The sequence below is a fragment of the Chironomus tepperi genome, unplaced genomic scaffold (assembly GCF_022539635.2).
Source record: "Chironomus tepperi strain 1889 unplaced genomic scaffold, CSIRO-AGI_Ctep_v1 contig_486, whole genome shotgun sequence".
NCBI lineage: Eukaryota > Metazoa > Arthropoda > Insecta > Diptera > Chironomidae > Chironomus > Chironomus tepperi.
Window position 1 is genome coordinate 416850 of NW_027226608.1, and position 21555 is coordinate 438404.

General features: G+C 37.3%; 5 protein-coding genes and 1 non-coding gene across 6 annotated transcripts; 2 read left to right on the plus strand and 4 right to left on the minus strand.

The window, feature by feature from the left end:
• Window positions 1-1981: 1981 nt before the first annotated feature.
• LOC139099855 (titin-like) lies at window positions 1982-9946 on the minus strand. The gene is made up of 3 exons (XM_070652401.1): window positions 9695-9946; window positions 5111-5285; window positions 1982-4267 (listed from the first exon to the last, which is right to left on the minus strand). The coding sequence occupies exons 2-3, from the start codon at window positions 5266-5268 to the stop codon at window positions 2086-2088; spliced, it is 2340 nt and encodes a 779-aa protein (XP_070508502.1). The 5' UTR covers window positions 5269-5285; window positions 9695-9946; the 3' UTR covers window positions 1982-2085.
• Window positions 9947-10931: 985 nt separating this feature from the next.
• Window positions 10932-13541, minus strand: LOC139099730 (FGFR1 oncogene partner 2 homolog). The gene is made up of 2 exons (XM_070652242.1): window positions 12967-13541; window positions 10932-12624 (listed from the first exon to the last, which is right to left on the minus strand). The coding sequence occupies exons 1-2, from the start codon at window positions 13354-13356 to the stop codon at window positions 12379-12381; spliced, it is 636 nt and encodes a 211-aa protein (XP_070508343.1). The 5' UTR covers window positions 13357-13541; the 3' UTR covers window positions 10932-12378.
• A 638-nt stretch (window positions 13542-14179) lies between these two features.
• LOC139099842 (uncharacterized) lies at window positions 14180-15729 on the plus strand. The gene is made up of 2 exons (XM_070652385.1): window positions 14180-14367; window positions 14915-15729. The coding sequence occupies exons 1-2, from the start codon at window positions 14253-14255 to the stop codon at window positions 15631-15633; spliced, it is 834 nt and encodes a 277-aa protein (XP_070508486.1). The 5' UTR covers window positions 14180-14252; the 3' UTR covers window positions 15634-15729.
• Window positions 15730-16576: 847 nt separating this feature from the next.
• LOC139099840 (uncharacterized) lies at window positions 16577-18881 on the minus strand. The gene is made up of 3 exons (XM_070652384.1): window positions 18778-18881; window positions 18211-18352; window positions 16577-17504 (listed from the first exon to the last, which is right to left on the minus strand). Exons 2-3 carry the CDS (start codon window positions 18230-18232, stop codon window positions 16594-16596), a joined length of 933 nt encoding a protein of 310 aa, XP_070508485.1. The 5' UTR covers window positions 18233-18352; window positions 18778-18881; the 3' UTR covers window positions 16577-16593.
• Window positions 18882-19849: 968 nt separating this feature from the next.
• Window positions 19850-19922, plus strand: TRNAF-GAA (transfer RNA phenylalanine (anticodon GAA)). The gene has a single exon. It is a non-coding gene; the product is annotated as a tRNA-Phe (tRNA).
• A 199-nt stretch (window positions 19923-20121) lies between these two features.
• LOC139099724 (cathepsin L-like peptidase) lies at window positions 20122-21551 on the minus strand. The gene is made up of 2 exons (XM_070652231.1): window positions 20461-21551; window positions 20122-20305 (listed from the first exon to the last, which is right to left on the minus strand). The coding sequence occupies exons 1-2, from the start codon at window positions 21409-21411 to the stop codon at window positions 20213-20215; spliced, it is 1044 nt and encodes a 347-aa protein (XP_070508332.1). The 5' UTR covers window positions 21412-21551; the 3' UTR covers window positions 20122-20212.
• Between the last annotated feature and the right edge of the window lie 4 nt (window positions 21552-21555).

Sequence of the window (21555 nt, forward strand, 5' to 3'; positions counted from 1 at the left end):
TCTAAAAAGGAGCATCTAGAGTCCGGGCTCTTATACAAACAAAAACTGATGTCTGGATACCTGTGGATGCTCCTTTCTAGACTTGTAGAGTCCGTACTCTTAAGCTTCTGCCCAGGGGGAAGATTACTTGGCGTGAAACGTATACGCCAAAAATTTCACATCCGTGGCGTGAAATTTCACGCCATTTCACGCCGTTTCCCGCCACTTCACGCCGTTTCACGCCAGCGTCGTGAAATTTCACACCAATTTTTTTTATTTTTAAAATCGACTTTTCCAATCGTTTTTCATCTTTAAATTGATTTTTAAGTTGATTTTCACCCTAAGTAAGAGAACCGATCTGAAATTCGGTTTTCTTAGGGGTCAGATCCAAGTCACTCATGTCGGCGGCTAAATATTTGCATACTTTAGTGATTAAAGCATATTTTTAACTTTTTTGTCCCAACGATTTTGTTATTTTTTATGATAGTTCCTTGGAAATGACTTGAATCTTTCTGGATCTTGCTTTAATGTTGGCAAAGTGTCTTTGACCGCACTGGATCTTGTTTTTTAGTTCGTAAAAGTGATTTTGAACTTGCAGGATCTTGATTTTAGTTCGTGGAAGTGACTTTGATCTTACTGGATCTCGGTTTTTGTTAGTATAAATGACTTTGGACTTACTGGATCTTATTTTTAGTCACTTATACGAACTAAAAACAAGATCCAGTAAGGTAAAAGTTACTTTCCCGATCAAAAAACAAGATCCAGTAAGATCAAAGTCATTTCCACGAACTAAAATCAAGATCCAGTAAGGTTAAAGTTACTTTCCCGATCAAATAACAAGATCCAGTAAGGTCAAAATCACTTCCACGAACTAAAATCAAGATCCAGTAAGGTTAAAGTCACTTCCACGAACTAAAATCAAGATCCAGTAAGTTTAAAGTTACTTTCCCGATCAAATAACAAGATCCAGTAAGGTTAAAGTCCCTTCCACGAACTAAAATCAAGATCCAGTAAGTTTAAAGTTACTTTCCCGATCAAATAACAAGATCCAGTAAGGTCAAAGTCACTTCCACGAACTAAAATCAAGATCCAGTAAGTTTAAAGTTACTTTCCCGATCAAATAACAAGATCCAGTAAGGTCAAAGTCACTTCCACGAACTAAAATCAAGATCCAGTAAGGTCAAAGTTACTTTTCCGATCAAATAACAAGATCCAGTAAGGTCAAAGTCATTTCCAGAATAAACTGTGTCGTGAAATTTCACGCCATTTCACGCCAATTTTGTGAAATTCACGCCATTTCACGCCATCGGCGTGAAATTTCACACTGCTGGCGGGAAATGGCGTATAATTTTCACGCCAAGTAATCTTCCCCCTGCTTCTGCCAATTTTGATCTAGATTGAGGTTTTCTTACTCATGATTCTTACCTTTTCTACGTTGTGTGTCTCCAAATTCATCTCAAGTGAACAAGAATGCTCAACAAAAAATACGTTATAGCTAGTGACTGGCAATTTAGTGTCTCCCAAGTACCACAAATCAAATAATTCACAATCAACCCAGCGTGACTCTGTCTTGACCATAAATAAAAGTAATTTCCGTATGGTGCTGGATTAATATCGCCTTTGGCACCAAGTTAGAGTCACTCTAGTGCCTCGTTTAATCTATTTTTGTCACCAAACTTGTATGACTCTGACTTGTCAGATTCAATTTAAATCTAGCATCATGTCAAAGTCATATTAGCCTTGAGTCGAATTTTTGGATCAATTAATCAATTTGTGTTACTCTGATGTAGTTGTAACGTATTTTGGGAACGTTTAGAAGCTATGTATTGCTTAGTGAAGAATGGGATGTCTACAGTTGTGCTACAGAGTCTTAAGATTGGTTCTGATGCTGATACAAAGCTTTATAGAGAGAGGAAGACTATTGGACTTACTAACTTGACGTAGGGGTTACATCGATCACTAAGGATTGGATATTCTCTAAAAATGCCAAAACCACCAAGCCTTAACTGAGATAAAATTTTATTTATTATTATTTCTTTATTAAGTATTTAACATTAGATATTTCGAGAATAAAATTTTGCAGAGATTAGATTCTGTTGATTAGTTTCAGGTATGTGCGGATTCCTTATCCAGAAATTTCAACAATGTCGAATGATCTGGTGACGATTCTCGTTTACCAGTGGCTACTTTCTGTTCCTGTTTCGTTTCGTCTTGAACTGCTTGTGGTGGCTCAACTGCCTGATTGATGGAAGTTTCAGGTTTTGGTTCCTTTTTCGTTTCGTCTACAGTTGCCTGTTCTGGCTGCTGATCGATTTCAGGTTTTGGTTCCTTTTTGGCCTCCAAAATGCTGCCTTGATTTGCTTGTGCTGACTCAACTGTCTGGTCTGGTTGTGGATTGATGGACATTTCAGCTTTTGGTTCCTTTTTCGTCTCATCTTGACACATTGCCTGTGCTGGCTGCTTACTGATGGATGCTTCAACTTTTGGTTCCTTCTTCGTCTCATCCTCCTCCAAAATGCTATCTGGAATCGCCTGTGCTGGTTCAATGCTCAGCTTTAGTCGTTGACTGATGGTCGATGGATCTGTGAAGAATTCATCAGACTGTGAATCCCGTCGTCCAGTTATTGTCGATCCAAATGGAAATATCTTATTTGTATCATATCCAATTGACGACCGTTCACCCATGTACGGATTACAAACTTCACTTTCCTTCTGTTCCATCTCGATATGATGACTGAACCAATTGTCGACATCCTCGATTGATTCTCGTCGTTTAGTGCTGTTGGATTTGACTTTTACGTCAATTTTGGACACATTAACTTCATCGTCGGTGCTCTCAAATGAGTCACTGTATGACTGGTCATCAATTGACTCATCCAGTGATCCTCTCGACTCTAAATACTTTTTCTCATCATCAACATTAATGATCGGTTCCTTTTCAATCGATTGTTCCAAAAATGTCTGAAATTCTTGAATTATGTCTGAATTTTTATTATAAATTTCATCAATTACGTCGGATGCGACATCGATGACGGGCTTGTCGACTTTCTCAACAACAACAGACTCTGTTGGAACTGCCGTCGATGTCTTACTTATCTCAACATTAATCATGTCATTATCAAATGTCGGTGCACTTTCGGTGCTGATTTTTCTAGGCGTTGATATCTTCCTGACTGCCAATTTTGACGTTGGCTTGACTAAGTTGGATCCATCGTCATGGGAGAAGTCTTCTGGATGATAATTAAAGTCACTCATACCGTATGCCTTACTAATTACCATATCAACAATGTCGGTCGTTATAACTTGAGGTTGATTTTCATGTCCAACTGACTTATCAGCTTCAATTGTTATTGCTGGACTGTCTGCAATACCCTTCTTCCTTGTTGGAGTCGCTGGCGGTGACGGAAGGCTGTCACGTGATATAACACGCTTAACGAGAACTTTTGGCTGAATATTTGGTACTTCGATGACTTCAACATCAATTGGAATTGCTGATTTTGTAAAATCACGATCAGGTTTGGGCGGTGGATGATCATGATCATGTCTATGGGTTGTGTGACTGTGGATGTGATCGTCATCGTCACATATGTGCTTTGTTTCACGTCGTCGGACAATAAATGGTGGTTCCTCGACAGGAATTTGATCCTTGTATTTAGCTTCATCTTCAGCATTGCGGATGTCATCAAGCATGTTCATCAAAAATGAGCTTAAATTCTTATCGGATATGTGTTTTGGATCGTCTTGGAGTTGTTCGTCGGTTTTGTGGTCAACCTTTGAGATTAGAATTGGTGATACATGTGGATGATCGTGATGGTCGGATTGGGGGTCAGTTGGGGTTGATGACCTTTGGTCCAGCATTGGTTTTGACTCAGGAGTTGCTGTTCCTTTGTCAATCTTTAGTTTCCCACCAGGCGTTGATGTTCCTCGGTCAACCTTCAATTTCCCCTCAGCCTGATCATTCTGCAGCTTCCCCTCATCCGTTCCTTGATCAACCTTCAATTTCCCCTCAGGCGTCGACCTCTCCTGCACCAAATCTTCATCCTTATCAATAAAGTCAATCTCATCGTCCACCCGAGACGATATGCTTGTTCCAAAGACCTCCTTAAAGCCATTCGGCACAACATCATGTCCAAATGATGTCGGCAATGTAGCACCTTTCTTAAGTGTTGTTCGTTTCGTTCGAGGCGGTGCAACAGGTGGATCTGTGCTATTACCACGATCAAATATTCGCGCGTCTAATGATATTGTCGATTTCATGTCACTTTTGAGATTAGGTGTCGAAAAAAACCTTAAAGTGTACATGAGAAATGAATTAGATAAGAGTATATTGTGATAATTGAGTGAGAGAGAAGGGGAGAGAGGGAGACAGAGTTGGGAGATGAGATTTTTTGGGGGAGTCTGGACTCTAGAAAGGTGGAGATTTTGAGGTCCCGATATCTTAACTGTGTCTCAACTGAAGGTCTGGACATCGAATTGATGTCTCGACTGGATTTTGGACTACAAAAAGACGCATCTAGTGTAGTCTGGAGGCCGACATTTTAACCTTTTTGGGATATCCTTCTCTACCTTATCTGGGATACTCTTCCTTAGCCGGAATTCTGTATCTTACCCGAGATTCCATGCATTACCCGGGATACCCAACTTTATCCAGGATACCCAACCCTACCCTACCTTAGAAGGGAAACCCTACAGTACCCTGGATACACTAGATTACCCGGAAAGCACTAAATTACCCGGGATACCCTAAATTACACGGGATACCCTAAATTACCCTAGATACCATATTATTAATCTGTCTAACCGAGTAGGGTAAGTAATGAGCCTGACTACCGAGTAGGGTAAGATAGGAACCTGCCTAATGGGTAATATAAAGTAGGATATCCCCAGGAGGCTAAATAACTGACCCTAGACACTCAGTTGAGTCCTCCCAACTCTGGATTCTCCGTGATTGTGTCTTAAGTCCAATTTAGTTTGAAAAATGACATGACCCAATCCCAGAGCTCAAAATCGACTTGGTAGTCTTGACCCACAAGCCCCTAGTGTCCCTGAATACCCTCTTGTCTAAAATCCAACTCTGCTTCCTACAATCTCTTAAAAATAATCATTAAATTGCTATTGCTACTCATCTTACATTTTATTATTGCTATTTTTTGATGTGACATCCTTTCTCGTACCATTCAGCAACGAATCATTTGAAAAAAGTTGTGGATCGTATGCAGTTGTTCCTTTAACAGGTCCTTTTACATAAATCCTACGTGGGGATTTATCACGACATAATAAGTTACCCATTGGATATACAGCATGTACTAAAATGAAATGTAAAGAGATAAATCAGCTTATTTGTTCAAGTCACGGTTAATTGTCGCTTAAATGTTTGCTTGCTCTGCTAAATGCTATGATAAAAATGTTCTATGTATAGGTGCTGTTACTCTTAGTAATATCTCACATTTAGATATCAAATGAGGTGTTATATGCAGGAACATATATAGCAAAAACTCTCTTTATGATAATTTTTCAGATCAACTCAAGTGTTAAACGACTTGTTCTTATTTGCATGCACAATTACCACATTTTTCAGTCATATGACATTATAAATGTTGGGAAGTAGCTTTTTGAAAAATAATATCCATTCAACCATAAATTGATTCTGTCTTTTTTGTTGACTCCCTTCAAAAAAGCAAACAAGTTAATCGATCAAAAATCCGGCAATAGACAGGCATGATTTAATTTATATGTGACACTATTGTAAGGCAGAGTTCGAAGTTGATTCAGATTTTGTGTGAAAAAGTCGACTTGACTTCATTTGAAATTTGAGTTGACTTTGAGTTCTGTGTAAAAGGCATGCTGACTTGGGGATGGATTTTTGATCGATTTAAAGGTTTGTGCTGCTCGGGTTTCAGCGTTGGTCAATATTGGATGGATGGATAGATTTTTGATGGAATAACCAACTTGTGCTATTCGGGTTTGATTTAGAATTTCTAAAAAATGTTTTAAAATTGTCCATGTTACCAAGAGTCTAAAGCGCATTTCTCCCCAAAGATCAGTATTTAATTTTTCATGTCTAGTGGCTGAGATCTTGCCCTTTGGCCTAGTCAACCTATATTATAAATGTCATTTCTACGAACATACAATAAATACTGGCATAAAGCACATATTTTGCAGTTAGACGTCAGTTCTCAACTGTAGTGACTTAGATTAAAATGTAGCCTTCTAGACACATCTCGAAACTACCCAAAAAAGCCATGTACAAGAAGATAATTTATGCAATAGCATATGAATGAACATGAAATTGGTGAATTTAAATTGGATTCGTCCAAAAATACAGGCCCGCAGCTTTAAACAAACTATTATAGATTTCAATTCCGATCCAAAATTTCAATCCCGGGATACCGGTATTGAAAAATCACGCGAAATCTTAGAATCCCGAATTCCGGGATCGAAAAACTTAAAAACTATGAATTACAGCCGAATAATGTCGAATTAGAGTCAACTAAGAGTTTATCTTTGGCCTTGAAAAGAAAGACGAGCTATTCAGAGGCGTGGTCTGTCTAATCTACAGATGCAGCAACAATTTGTCGATAAATCAGCTCTTTAGGAATGTTGACAAGTGAACCAGCTTACATAAGCGGCTTAAAGTCTTCAAATCTGACATTGTAGATGCCAATAAATCACGTGGGTGTCCTCAAAACTCATAGAAAGAAGCTGTCAATCAAGACAGTAGTTAGGAATTTACAGACACAATCTAGCAACAGAGTCAGCTTCAGACAACATCTGATCGATCCCATAAATCACAATTGATCTCTCAATCCACAATACCAAGCAACAAAGCGCTAAAAACTCAATCAGATGTGGATTATATTAAACAAGAATTTCCTACAACAAGTTCTTATTCCACACTTTTTTTGGACGTAACAAGTCCCCCACATGCAAAAATATTTCAAAAAAAAAAAATAATATGTGTGCCAATGAATAGAACAACAACAACAAGTCATGGATATTAAAATAATAAACTTAGTGACGCAATATTTGTGTGAAAAAAATTTAATTGGTTCTTATTTGTGTTTATGTCGTGTTCAGATACATTAATAAGATGCTTGTTGGAATTGTATAACAATACTGCAAATTTTAAGTGTCTTCTGGTTGTCACGTGCTGACTGTATATCATGTGAATTATTACATTTTTTATCATTATTGCTTGTATGGGGTCGAATGAGAGTTTCGGAATGCGGAAATTGAGGTTTTGATGACATTTTGGGCTTTTTTTGTCAATTATTGGCACTAATCGACTCTTTTGGGCTCTCTTGGACTCTCTTGGACTCTCTTGGGCTCTCTTGGGCTCTCTTGGGCTCTCTTGGGCTCTTTTGGGCTCTTTTTGGCTGTCTTGGGCTCTCCTCTCCCGTCTGGGAGGCTTCTCACTTGGAATGACTCTCGGAAAATCTCAATTATCCCTCTATCACCCCTGCATCCTAAGAACGTTATGTATTGAGTGAATGAGGCTTCTATGCAGTTAAGGGTATGTTCGGAAATTACGTAAACTAAGCTTAGGGTAAGAAAATTTGGAGCACAACTCGAAATTGTCTCGAAAAAGTCGACTTTTGACTCCTCAACTCCATTTAAAGTCTGAGTCGACTTGGAGCTCAATTTTCCAATTTTGTCACGGAGGGTCAAGCATTCTGATGGAGCTGGATAAGGACAAATGTTCTAAAACGACGAATTCCCCCCAGTTACGTAACCCACAAACTCACCCTAATGTGAATTTTCAGCACAATTCTCTCATTACTTTTTCTTTTTCTCATGATCATCCGAGCGGAACAATTCAAAGCATTGAGATGATTTGCATCCGGTTTTAATACACAAAATTTTTTTTATCCGGTCGTATAGTAAAATGTCTTCCGGATGTGATCGTGTTAATTGAGGACTGTACCCTTCCCCACAATTAAGTCAGTCACTAGAACACTTCTGCATTGTCTTAAAATTGTCAAAATTCTTAAAATTCTGAAGAGATTAAGCATACTTGATGAAAATGAAAGGAATTTGCTGCAGTGTGTCGTTCAAGGCTTGCTCAAGGTTTAAGTAGTTCTCATGAACATTCAATTTATTAATGATAATAAGCTTCAAGAATGATGATGTGATAATAAGCAATATTAAAGGTTTACATCATCGGAATAAGTCAACAGAATAATTTCCGGACAGCACAAGTTGGATGATCGATCCAAAATCCGGCACCGGGTCTCTGACATGGTGCACTAAGCCGGCGAGACTCTGGTATGGGTTCGGATTCAAACCGTATTCAGCAATTATTCAGCTGAATCCATCTGAACTAAGCCGAATCAGTCCGAACTAAGCCGAATTCGTACGAACCAAGCCGATTTCATCCGAACTAAGTCGAATTCATCCGAACTAAGCCGAATCCATCCGAACTAAGCCGAATCCAACCGAAATAAGTTTAATTTGTCCGAACAAAGCCGAATCCATCCGAACTAAGCCGAATCCAACCGAACTAAGCCTAATTGGTTCGAACCAGGCCGAATCCAACCGACTTAAGCAGAATTTTAGATTAATCACTCAATTTTCCACTTCTCGGAACTCCACAATCAGTAGTAAAATTCGATTCTATCCATACCGGCGACTTCTATCATTAACTAACATACAAACTTGTTTTTTTATAATAATATTCATTCCAAAACAGAAAAAAATGTTGAAATCATCAACCGTACGAAAAAAACTTTTTTTTATAGGAATTCAAAAATAGCATTGAAATTTTTTTCTTTCGTTTTTTTTTTCTCATTTGTTATTAGCAATGTTAATGAAATTAAATTAAAAGACAAATGCTTATGGCTATTAATAGTTCAATGTGTCAATTAATTGATTAGAGAATATAATGGGGATGTGATTGATGTAATTTGAATGATCGGATGTGTAAAGGGTGTCTGGAGAGACTGAGATCAAGGGTTGTAGGTGTCGGTGTTGTGATTTGTTGAGATTGAGACTACGAAACGCTGCATTTTAGTTGGTCAGTTCGGTCTGTTTGGTCACTTCTGTCAGTTCAGTCAGTTCCGTCTGTTCGTGTAAGTTCAGGTCAGTTCGATCAGTTCGGGTAAGTTCGGGTCAGCTCGGGTCAGTTCGGATAAGCTCGGGTCAGCTCAGGTCAGTTCAGGCCAGTTCGGTCAGTTTGGTAAGTTTCATCAATTCAGTCAGCTCAGTCAGTTCTGACAATTCTGACAGTTCAGACAGTTCAGACAGTTCAGTCAGTTCACTCAATTCGGTCAATTCGGTCAATTCGGTCAGTTCGGTCAATTCGGTCAATTCGGTCAATTCGGTCAGTTCCGTTAGTTCCGTCAGTTCCGTCAGTTCCATCAGTTCCGTCAGTTCCGTCAGTTCGGTCAATTCGGTCAATTCGGTCAGTTCCGTTAGTTCCGTCAGTTCCGTCAGTTCCATCAGTTCCGTCAGTTCCGTCAGTTCGGTCAATTCGGTCAGTTCGGTCAGTTTGGTTTCGGTCATCGGTCTTCGGATCTCTTCGGATCTCTTCGGGTCTCTTCGAGTCTCTTCGGTCTTTTCGGTTTCATTTGTCTCAGTCACAAGTCACACTAGTCAAGTCACATCCGACAACTTAAACGAAACTCAACATCTAAATTGTGCACTTGTGTGATGATCATCAATCTTGTTGTATTTTTTTTTTACTATGACTCAATCATGACATCATGTGTTTACTTACCTTAAACTTAGAACTAGCTTTGCATTAAATATGTACAATAGTTCTGTGGAGGTCACACGATAAATGAAGATGTCCACAAATAACGCATTAATATCAATTCTCACTGAACTTTATATTTTATTTTCGATATATTTTTATGTGATTTTATTTTTTGATGAAAAAATATGCGAAACGTAAATTTAAAAATTGACAAATGAGACTCGTATTAAGGTTTAACATGAGCTGATAGAATCAACCATTCGATACAATTTTATGAAAGAAACTAAAAGTGCTGCTAATGACGATTCTCCAAAAATATTTACTCAATTCTCGTGAGAGGAATTTGTGTTTTTTCGCATACATGTGTAGAGTTATATCGCTGTGTGTTGCTGCATATACGATAAAGAATTACATGATCAAAAATGGGCTTTAAAATAAACGGTTTTATTTAATTTGAATTTTAAATTGAAAATTATTGGAAAATTGATGTTAAATTGACGCTTTTAGTAATCTAGGAAGTGAAACTATTTCATTAGACAGTCAGAAATGTAACTTATGCATATAATCAGTACATACTAGTGTGTCATGGAACACATTTTGAACGAGACTGTCTATAACGCTCGAAAAGCCCAGTCTAATGAGCTAGAAGGCTATTTATTTACTTCACTGACTTTACAGATCAGCTTTGAACGATAACTTCTCTCAATTGACGTCTAAAATTAGTTCTAATTGACTCTATCCTGGCAATAAGCTTGAAATATTGCAATTAAGGAGTCTATTGTACCTTATCCTTTAGAATCTGAACTTTATTCAAGCTCTGCACGTTGATATGACGCTATTGCATCATAAGACACCTGATGTACATTACAATGTTCTCAGTTACGATTTGTATGTTTAAGATTCCGCCTAGAAAATCATTCAGATCCTCAAGTCTAGTCAAAACAGACCAGAGTAGACAGAACTTCTGGAGTCGGACTCCACTTTTTGAGTTGGGGTCATGATAGAATCTAGTGGATGTTGACTCTCGGAGTCCTGCCAGCCCTAATATAGACATTATGTGGCAAACACCTCAAAAATGCACTTAATGAGAAATGAACCAGAACAGAAGTCAAATTATGGTTCGTTCATTTGCTACTTAAGGCTCTTGTGGGGTAAGGGCGGTCTGTCCGTAGTAAGGAGGTTCAGTCTGGCTACTTATCCATCGACTCAGCAATCTAATCAAAATAAATAAGACCACATTTTCTCTTTAAATTTGTTTTATCATTCAACATTTTATTTAATTTTTTTTTCTTCATTTTTTTCATAAAATATGTTCAGTTAATTAGTTAATGTACGACATTATTGAGTTTCTTTACTGATTTTTTATGCCTTGCTTGTTTTTTTAGTGATTTATTAATTTTTGTGTATATTTGACGGTGAGTTATTCATGTTTGCGTATCTAACTATAAAGTGGGATTTTTAGTTAAATTATAGAATAATAAAATATAGTCTAAATTTTTGTGATAGGAGCCCTAAAATAAAGTAAAATAATAGAAAATGCTGGATACACAAAATATAATATATAAAGTAGATACATACATATAATTTCTAAATAATCTTTTAAAGATTTGGGATTTGTCAAGCAAAAATTAGTTGCAAACATTTTTTTATTGCTGTTCAATTAAGACTGACTGCATAGTGATCATCAAAATAGATTGTTAATGTCATTTATGATGGATATTATTGAGTGATCTGGTACTGGACCTATAAAATATTAGACTTGGAAGACACACGACATAGAAATGGTCAATAAGCTCCATGGCAACATGACTCTGGTTTTAGAGCTGATTTGATGTAATCCAGTCACAAGTCCAGTGTCAAGTCAGTCTAGAGCTAGATCTTTGGCCGTTTCGACGTCGTGTGCATTTCAAGAGGTATGCTGATTTTACTAGATGCTGTCTAAGTGTCTGGATTGGCTTTTTAGCGACGTAATTGGTAATTAGAGCTTTAGTGCAGAAGTACCCGGATTTCTGGATTCAGACTTCAAATTGGAGTCATTTTAACTGTCTAGCAAGGCTTCTAATAGTTGACAGGACTCCATTTTGAAGTTTTACTCCAGGAGTCCATGGTCCAACTCTGTTTTAGAGCTTGAGTCATTAAGAACGTAACTTAGAAGCCTTCCCAGTCAGTTAGACAGTAATTCTGTGCTCTAGAAGCTTAAGAATCCTTCCTAATTGGACAGACTTTTGTGCTACTAGCAAAATGTCTAGTATTGGCAACTAAGACGACTGATCACGTAACGCTCTTGTAGGAGGAGAGGGTTCTCATAGTTATTAGATTGTTAATCCTACAATGCTTATATTCAGCACTTTAAACTAAATTCATCCACAATACTTCCAAAACAGGCACGAAAAAATGATTTTTTTTTTCAGATCCTTTTAATATTGAGCAACTTTAAATTCTGAACAATTTACTCAAATGGCACATTTTTAAACTCGACACAACTACTTTAATGATCACTAAGCAGTCACTTATATTTTTTTGGGATTTTTTGATATCTATCTCTAGTGTAGAGACACAGCTTCCTACAACTTTTCCATCTCATCGTCATCATATTTTTATCTAAAATAATTGAATATCTTGAATATCCTACACAGAAGCATCTTTTTTTAAAATTTCGGTACATCCATTCATTCCACATTCATTCCCAACATCCATCCAACATTTCATGACTTGACATTTGTGTCCTCTTCCGTTTGCGTTGCAATTTCCTTCTTTTCACGATCCATTAAAATTGAATTCATTGAACGGGCAATGCCGAGGAGCTCTCGGAGACCTTGATTCTCTGTCTTTAGTTGCATCAGCTGCTCAACGTATTTGTTCATCTCGTCGTCGCCCATTTTGACGGCATCTTGCATTACGCCTATTGCTTGTTGAAGTTGATGGGCTTGGGAGCTGATTATGTTGGTGCACTGGAAGAGATTAAGGGGGGAGGGGTTAGGGGGGGTTGAGTAAAAATGGGCAATTCTGCAAAATTCGACAAAAATTCAGCAAAATTTGACAAAAATCTTCAAAAATTCAGCAAAGTTTGCCAAAAATCCTCAAAAATTCAGCAAAGTTTGCCAAAAATCCTCAAAAATTCAGCAAAATTTTACCAAAATCTTCAAAAATTCAGCAAAATTTGGCAAAAATCTTCAAAAATTCAGCAAAATTTGCCAAAAATCAGCGAAATTTGTCAAAAATTGTCCGAAATTCTTCAAAATTCAGCAAAATTGGTTCATTTTGAGCCATATGCAGCTACTTCCCATACTCACATCATTCATCTCACTAGCCTTAACAAGTTTATCAAAATCCAGCTTTGTCTCCTCAATCTGCCTTTGTGTATGCTGCCTATACTTAGTCATAATCAACTCAATTGCCCTCTGATGCTCCTCAATTGATGCCTTAAGTTGTCGATTCTCTTGCTGGATCTCACGAATTTGTGGATTCTCTTGATGTATTGTATGTATCATATCAGCATTACTACGATCTCTAGCTAGAATATTTAATGCATTTATATCATCCTGAAATTGTCTCATGCTGTCCAGCTGATAATTGACACGTTCAGTTTCATTCGATAAGACATCAGCTAGCTGTTCCTTTTCTTTTAAACGATTTGCTAAGCGCTTTGCATCGAGTATCATTTGCTCTATTGGTGTTGACATTATGACTTGACGTTGTTGTTGTTGTCGATGACAAATTGTGCCAAAAAAGCTGGCTGTGACTTTGAAATTTAATGAAATTTTTTTTAAAAACACAAAAATTTTTTTATTTTTTTTTTTTCTTTTCTTTTATTTTGATTTTGTTTTTTTTTTTACTGCTGCGAGAACTACTTTGGTTTTGAAGAATGTTGATGCGAAACAGAAGTGGGGAACGGGATGTTATTGATGCGAAAGATATTTGAGGTTATGGTAGTTGAGATGTAGATGGCGGTAAGGGTGGTGACTTGATGGTGATTTTGATGAACCGACAATCGATAATGACATGGGAAATGGCTGTCAATCTTGGGTTTCAAGGGTGCATTTAAGGATTGATCCTCAACCCCCTAACCCTCCTCATACCCTCAACTCCTCGCCTCCCTCCCCACACCATCTTTACCTCATTTTGGACCAAAATTTCTAATTTTTTTGAAGTTTTCGAAAAAAATCCAAAAATCACAAATTGTTGTCAATGGAAGGATTCAGAGGCTCACTGAGGAACTGAAAAGGGTTGGTGGGTATGCCCTCAGATTCCATCATCTCCCCTTCCTATCCCCTCACCGCTTTTTGGAACAAATTCTTCAATTTTTCTGAGATTTTCATGCAAAAAATCCCAAAAATTCTTCTAAAATTAAAAATTTCTGGATACACCCCAGTCATGGTGTACTGAACCCCGGGATTGGTCCCAGAATTGATAACCCTACACAGTTGCATAGCAGATAATATCCATTTCCATTTTCTATCCAAAATTCATTTACTCCCCTTTTTTTCAACCAACAATCACATCAAATCAACTCAGTTCTGTACTAGAACTGATCAAGAGAAGATCGATCACATAACTGAATATCCAGGCACAATTAAATATGCAAGCTGAAACATCTATGGACACTTTAGTAGATTTGGACTCAATCAGTCAGTCTAAAAGCAAAAGTTCATCAAATAATTCAGACACAACGGATGAAATTTCTATACAAAATGGTGAGTTGGAACAGGAAATTTGCAGGATATGATGCAGAAAAGTCATGTGAATTGGGAAGGAACCTGTAGTCATGAGGGCATAGAGACGTTGATTGCCTCCTTCACTGACCGAACAGATCAATTGTGAATTCTATTAATTGGAATTTCACGCTTACTCTTCTTCTGGCAATCGCTAGCCAATTACCGATGCCTATCTCTGTCGACAGCATCTTACCATTAGTTCTTGGGGTGCTCTCGTGATGAGGCAACTTAAGAATGGCTTAGTGCAGCTGTAAAGCCAAATTGTCTGAATTTAAGACTTATAACTAAAAGCTGGCTTGACTCTGGCTTGGTCCTTGACTTCAATTTGGAATACTGGCATGTCAGGGCCAAGGAAGGTTGTTTTTGGATTTTGGATCAATCAGCAAACTCTCCCTAAGTGATTCCAACAGAGTCTGACTGCCCTGGAGTCATGAAGCCATTTTTTGGAGGTGTCAGAGTCCTCCTTCTCGACAATGACTTACTATTCCAATCATTAACCACAAAAACTCCTTCTTTACAATTCCAGAACCTCAACCAGCACCAAAACCCAAACCAAAGCAGCCAGAACAACAGCTTATCACCAGCAACTACACATTCTCTACACTAGCACTAATCTGCATAGCCATAGCAATGTCAACTGTCGTTCTAATGTCACCAAGTACACCAAAAAAGAAAATTGCATCCTTTATAGACCTAGAAGCACTTACGGACGACGATTCTGATGACTTACCGACAACTAAAGGAACTACCGAAAGCTATGGCGATGTCAATGCCAGCTACATCAATCCAGAACAAGCTAAATTTGAATTTATCCATGGACAACTTAAGGATTTGTCAATTTGTTTGATTCTATTCAACATATCGGACCTTAATGGTGCCTGCTTGGTCCACAACCCAAAGAACTTCATCGACGCATCCGAGGCATGCACAAGCCACAACATGACCCTGCTGGAGATCAATTCCGACCACGAAAAAACCCGAATTTATGATGAAACTGAGAAAATTTTCGGAACTGGCGGTGGAACTAGAATTTGGATGAACGGAAAATATTCGCTGACTGAGGATGCCTTCCTGTCACATCCAAAAAATGTCAAATTTTTTATCACAAATGATCAAATTGAGGAACGTTATGGGAGGAAATTTACAAATGATGAATGTTTGGCTATTGAGAGTTATTATGTTGGACGTTATCATATATCAGCTGTGCCATGTGGTGGTGCTCATTACTTCTATTGTGAGTTTTGAGATTAGAAGGCAGTTTTGGGTCTAGATTGATGGGAGTTGGTTGATATGTATTTAATATTTGGGGAATAATAAAGATTTTGGATGTTAAATTGATGATTTTTTGTGTTTTTTATGGTTAGTGTCTTCCTTAGAGGAATCAATAGTAACTGTAATAGGCTGTAGATGTACCTTCAGGTTGCTGCTATGTGTACGAAACTGATTAACTGTATTTTGATCAATTTTGATGGTATTTGATCATTTTACCCAAGTTATAGTGTCCAGCAAGCTGATTCCGACGGTGCCAACAATGTAATTTAGACTCTAAACATGGTTACAGCTACATAATGAATCCCTAAGGAACACAGTGTGTCTGTTAAGTTAATTGTCTGTTCTACATTCTTAGTCATTGCTAATATCCACTTTTAAACAATGTTATGGCAGACACAGTGTCTTTGGTCAGGGATGGTTCACTTCTTCACCTATATCTACACCCAACCTTGCCTGCTTACTTAGATTTACCTTAGAGCAGTGTTTTCAAAACATTTTAGTGTTACAGAACACTTGGATAGGAATAAACGACTGAAACAGAGCGGTATGGAGCGGTATGGAGCTATATGAAGCGGTAGGAAGCGGTAAGGAGCGGTAGAGAGCGGTAAAGAGCGATAGAGAGCTGTAGGAAGCGGAAGGAAGCTGTAGGAAGCGGTAGAGAGCAGTAGAGAGCTGTAGAGTGGAAAGGAGCTGTAGGAAGCCGTAAGAAGCGGTAAGGAGCGGAAAGGATCTGCAAGGAGCGGTAGGGAGCAGTAGGGACCTGTAGGGAGCAGTTGCAAGTAGGAGGGAGCAGTAGAGAGTGGGTAAGGAGCGGTAGGGGAGCGGTAAAGAGCTGGAGGGAGCAGTAATGGGTAGGCAGGAGCGGAAATGGAGCGCTGATTGATCTTGCTTGTCCATATATACACCAAAAGCCAAATAGATTAAAATTCTTTATTATTTCATCGATTTTTCACAATAAAAGTAAGTAGCCGATCTACAGCTAGCTGCTGAAACTTCATAGTTCCTGTCAGTAGGACTATAAATCCTTGAACAATCTCCCAACAAAGGTGATACCGGATGAACCTTAATTTTAGAGTCATCATGCCATGATGTCCATTTAATTTCCTCGTCATTCCACTTGCCGTCAATCCACAGCGCAGTTCCAAAGCCAACATCAAATATTTGTGTCGTAAATTCAAAAACTTTTTGTTTCATTTTATCGTTGCTTATTTTAAGGAACTTCATACCATTGGATTTACAATATTTTGCAGCATCTTTTGGTGTTGCAGGCGATTCCACTAAGCATAGGATCTTCTTATGCTCAGGCATGTCAAATGTCCTTGAACATTTTGTATTTTCACCTTCGTAGCCGTCATCGCCACTTGATTCCTTATACATCTCAAAATAGTCACCATATTCGAGTTCCTTAGATTCTGAATCTGATGTTGATTCCGTTGTTGTATCCTGCATGACTATTCCTATATAGTCATGATTAAAATAGTCATCAGTATCGTCATTATCATCAGGTTCTGTGACAATTGCTGGCTTTTTACTGAAATCAACATAATCATTATATAAATAATCAAACTTTGATGGATCTGGAGTTGTAGATGATGGATATGCTGTCGTAGTTGTTGGCTTTGTAGTCTTACTTGTCGGATCTACAGTAGTTGTTGTCGGATCTTCATTAATAGGTGGTGGAATGTAATTATATGAAAATATAACGTCTAAATCAGAGTCATCTTGGTATGGATACAGGAAAAAGTAATATCCAACAAAGACGGCAGTGAAGATGATGATGATGACTACAATAGCCAATAGGAAACAAGATGTGCTTTTGTTGGATGATGATGATGGACTCTCGACTGGAAATATTAAGAATGATTCAGATTAGATTGTGGGTTGATAGGGATAGGATGGAGATAGGGAGGTTCTGTTAAGATCTATTGAGGAGGAAGAGAAGTAATCTTCACCCCGGGGTAACCTTCAAGTCGGGATAACACTAGTATCCTTCAATTCCGGAGTAACTTCTCTGTAACCTTCATCCCGTGATAATTTCCCAATATTCTTCACTCCTGGGTAACTCACCTTTTACCTTCAACCCCAGGTAACTCCGCTTTAACCATTACATCGGGGTAACTCAGCTTCAACCTTTACCCCAGAATAGCTGCTCTGTAACCTTCAACTCAGGGTTACTACCTCGTAACTATCACCCCAGAATAATTTCCCCGGAATCTTTATCCATAACCTTTACGTAGGCGTAACTCCCTTGTAACGTAGGGTATATCCCAAGTAACCTTCATCTTCCACCCAGGCTCCCTTCCAAATTAGGACGGTTGACCTCCTGAATACCCCTTTATTCCCATCGACCTGCTCCCCTACCTACCTGTTCCTCCTCCTTTCCTATCTACCCTATACACCCCACTAACTCTCACTGTGCCTTCATTTATTTATAGACAACTTTCACTAAGTGACCATCTGTTTATTGCAATACATAGCTAAAGCGTGAATCGGGTCAATCATTATCAAAGGTCAAGGAAACAAAAATATATAAAAAATTAATTTACTCACGGCTATATGACTTCTCCGTCATTATTGCTCTCCTTAGAACTGCTCAAGAGACGAAAATGAAAATTGATAATTATTATAAATGAGATGAATTTAATTCAACTTCGCTGCTGGCTTATCGGGTGATTGATTAATGATTCACAGTCTAAAATATAGAATGAAATAAATTAGAATTTTATATTTATTAAAAATTGTTGAAATTTACTCAATATTTATAGTGAAACTTAATTTAAAAAATAATAAAAAAAACTTTTTTTTAAATTTTTTAAATTCATTTTTTAATTTTTTTGCAATTGTTTTAAATGTTTTAATATTTTTTAATTTACTTTAAAATTTTCTAATATTTTTAAAATAAATTTCATCTTTTTTTAAAGTTTTTTCGATTTTTTAAATTTTTAGAAACACTTTATTTCAAAATAAATTAAAATTTGTTTTAAAAACTAAAAATAAATTTTCAAAAAAACCTAAAATTATTTAAAAATTTAAAGAAATAATTATTTAAAATATTTTCAAATTTTAATTTCAATTCCTATCCAATTTAATTTAAATATTAAATCCTTATCTTTTCACCTTACTAAACGCTTTTATGAAGTATTATATTTCAATTAATTTGCAAAATCCAGAAATTTATATATTAATATACTCAATGCCAATTGATGACTGACTGGAATTACTGGTATATTTGATTATTTAATCTCAAATGTTCAAAATTTTGTCTCAATTTCTTTGTTTTTATAGAATATTAATCAAACTTGAGAGAATCTTTAGAACAATAGGTATGTAAGGATGTATGGGTTGTTTTCTACAATACTGACTACTCAACAGAGACATTACAATTATTGAAAAAGTATTACTATATTCCAAGGAAATGTCAAGACCGTAAGCCGCTTGCGGTTTTGGGGTAGAGGTTTTCTTCTATGGTGTACCGCGAAAGATAAACGGTTGCCCACCACTGAAATTTTCAGTCTGATACCTTATTAATTATACTTTAATAACATCTACAAAAACTGTCAAATTTTGAAAAAATTCTGGAAATACACACAAGACATGAACTCGTTGCCGTAATTTTCTGGGATTTTTGGTCTCGTAAAGCCATACTTACTTACTTTCTTGACAAAGGATTCATATTCTTATTTAGAGTTTGTCGAAAGCTGGATCTGTCTTTAGATAACTTCTGTCAATTTCTAATTCCAACCATTTTGCATCGGTGCTCATAAAGAGCTCTTGAGTCTACCTTAAGTTCTAGTAAAGTCAATAATCAAAATAACATGAAGACAATAAGAGTAAGGGTATGTAACCCACCTCTGTAACACGGTCTGTAACACCAACCTTCTCTTCATCTTTATTCTCTTCGTCTGGATATACACTTGAGTTGTAGACTCTCTAGTCATGACATGCAGTCAAAGACACGTAATATGGACAAATCAGTTGTTATCATGCAAAAGCTCCAATATTCATGTTTATTTACTTTCTATTCATCACATAAATCATCTAAATCTTCCTCAATTCATACATAAATTTTATTTTTAAATATATCAACTGCATTCTAAAGCTAATGAAGAAGCACCTGTAAAAAGAAATCACAAATTGTAATCAATAATCACGACATCAAATAGCCGAACATAAAAACACAACCAAACATGCCGAAATAGCTCAGTTGGGAGAGCGTTAGACTGAAGATCTAAAGGTCCCCGGTTCAATCCCGGGTTTCGGCAAGCTTTGATCTTTTTTGTCATTTTTAGCTTTTTTTACTGTAAATTTTGCTGAATTTTTTGGTAAAAAATGGAAGTGACTTTGGATGTTTCAGATTCAGGGTTGTTCCAAAAAAATTGGGATTTTAATGGGAATTTTTAAAGTTTATTTTAGAGTAAAAATGTAGAAAATTTGAATATTTTTTAGCATCTATGGGGTCTTTTCATCCAAGGGGGGACCCTGTACGTAACAAGTGAACAGCCCCATACTGGAATTCGATCAAATTGTCCGCGCCTTAATCCACAATGAGCTGCTATATCACATAAGCAACCTCAACAGCTATTCCACATTGATTGTCCTTATTTCTTGCCATACGCACGTATCCATCCTCACCCCAAGTTGTGCCCTAAAATGGAATGAAATCAGTATAGACATTAAGTCAATTATAAGGTAAGGATCTTGGATTGATCATTTCCACACCACTCAAATGAACTAAGTCAATTCCCTCAATCGTCAATCTTGACAAAATTTGACAAAATTTCCCGATTTTTCCGGCCTTACCCATGAATTCTTCACCAACCAATAGTCCAAATTAGTCTTATTATCATGTCCATATCCAACCAACAGCACAGCATGATCTAAGTTCCTTGAACATTTTGGATTATTATAAACACCAGATTCATAATTCATGAAGCTATCAGCAGCACGTATAGCAACAGCCACAGGTCCATAATTAGCCACAATGTCCTTCAATCGGTTCTCATTTCCGCGTAGCCTTTCGTACTTAATGGAACCTAATTTTAGTGGAACCTTTTGGACAGATGAAGCTCGACATTTCCCCGACCTTGCTGTGTACGGATAGTCATCATATGCAGCTATTCCACTACTTGCTATGTATTTTAAGGCATAATAAGCATCACCGCCATTACAGCCTGAATTACCGCCATTTTTACTGCAGTCAACTAAATTTTGTTCCGAAAGTCGTGTCTTGATGCCTTTTCTGAGCAGCACACCTTCAGCGACACCAGCTGCTGCATATGTCCAACAACTTCCGCACTTCTTTTGGTCCTGAATCGGATTTACAAGACCAGCTTTGACTAAGTTTAGTTCCGGTGGTGATGCTTTAAGCTTTGCAGCTCTAACAAAACGTAAAATTGTGTCATTTTTGGATTCAAGTTCCTTTAATCCACTCAGGAACTGCTGCTTCTCTTCGAAACTTAAGTCTGACTGCTCCCAAAGTGCCCGCGTGTATGTCGTCTTGCCGGCCGCGTAGAGGACGTTGTGAGCCTCAATTTCTCGCATGTTCTTGACCAATGTGGACAGTGCCTTGTCTTCATCTGCTGTAGATTGATAGCTTTTCTTGTGCTTTTGCTTCCATGACTGGAATCGCTGACGATCGAGGTCGGAAATTGATGTTGATTTTTTGGGGGATTTTGAGGGATTTGGAACTGAATTTGAGAGTTTAATGCACAAAATTAGGGAAATTATGACAAAAATTGCTTTTTTCTGCATCTTTTTATGCTGATTATTGGAAGTAGAATGAGAAATTGGAATTTGAAAGTCATGGACTGATGGGCGGCACCAAAATTGTCACAATTGTAATTTTAGGGTACCAAAATTGCTATTTATGAGAATTTAAATTATAATGATTAAGTT

Bases quoted from the DNA above. Each gene is read 5' to 3' on its own strand.
- LOC139099855 (XM_070652401.1), bottom strand. From the start codon at position 5,268: ATGGGTAACTTATTATGTCGTGATAAATCCCCACGTAGGATTTATGTA. The intron at 4,268-5,110 runs GTAAGATGAGTA...GTACACTTTAAG, and splicing joins AAAAATAGCAATAATAAAAT to GTTTTTTTCGACACCTAATC.
- LOC139099730 (XM_070652242.1), bottom strand. From the start codon at position 13,356: ATGTCAACACCAATAGAGCAAATGATACTCGATGCAAAGCGCTTAGCA. The intron at 12,625-12,966 runs GTGAGTATGGGA...AATCTCTTCCAG, and splicing joins AGGCTAGTGAGATGAATGAT to TGCACCAACATAATCAGCTC.
- LOC139099842 (XM_070652385.1), top strand. From the start codon at position 14,253: ATGCAAGCTGAAACATCTATGGACACTTTAGTAGATTTGGACTCAATC. The intron at 14,368-14,914 runs GTGAGTTGGAAC...TTACAATTCCAG, and splicing joins TGAAATTTCTATACAAAATG to AACCTCAACCAGCACCAAAA.
- LOC139099840 (XM_070652384.1), bottom strand. From the start codon at position 18,232: ATGACGGAGAAGTCATATAGCC. The intron at 17,505-18,210 runs GTGAGTAAATTA...TAATATTTCCAG, and splicing joins GACGGAGAAGTCATATAGCC to TCGAGAGTCCATCATCATCA.
- LOC139099724 (XM_070652231.1), bottom strand. From the start codon at position 21,411: ATGCAGAAAAAAGCAATTTTTGTCATAATTTCCCTAATTTTGTGCATT. The intron at 20,306-20,460 runs GTAAGGCCGGAA...ATTCCATTTTAG, and splicing joins GGTTGGTGAAGAATTCATGG to GGCACAACTTGGGGTGAGGA.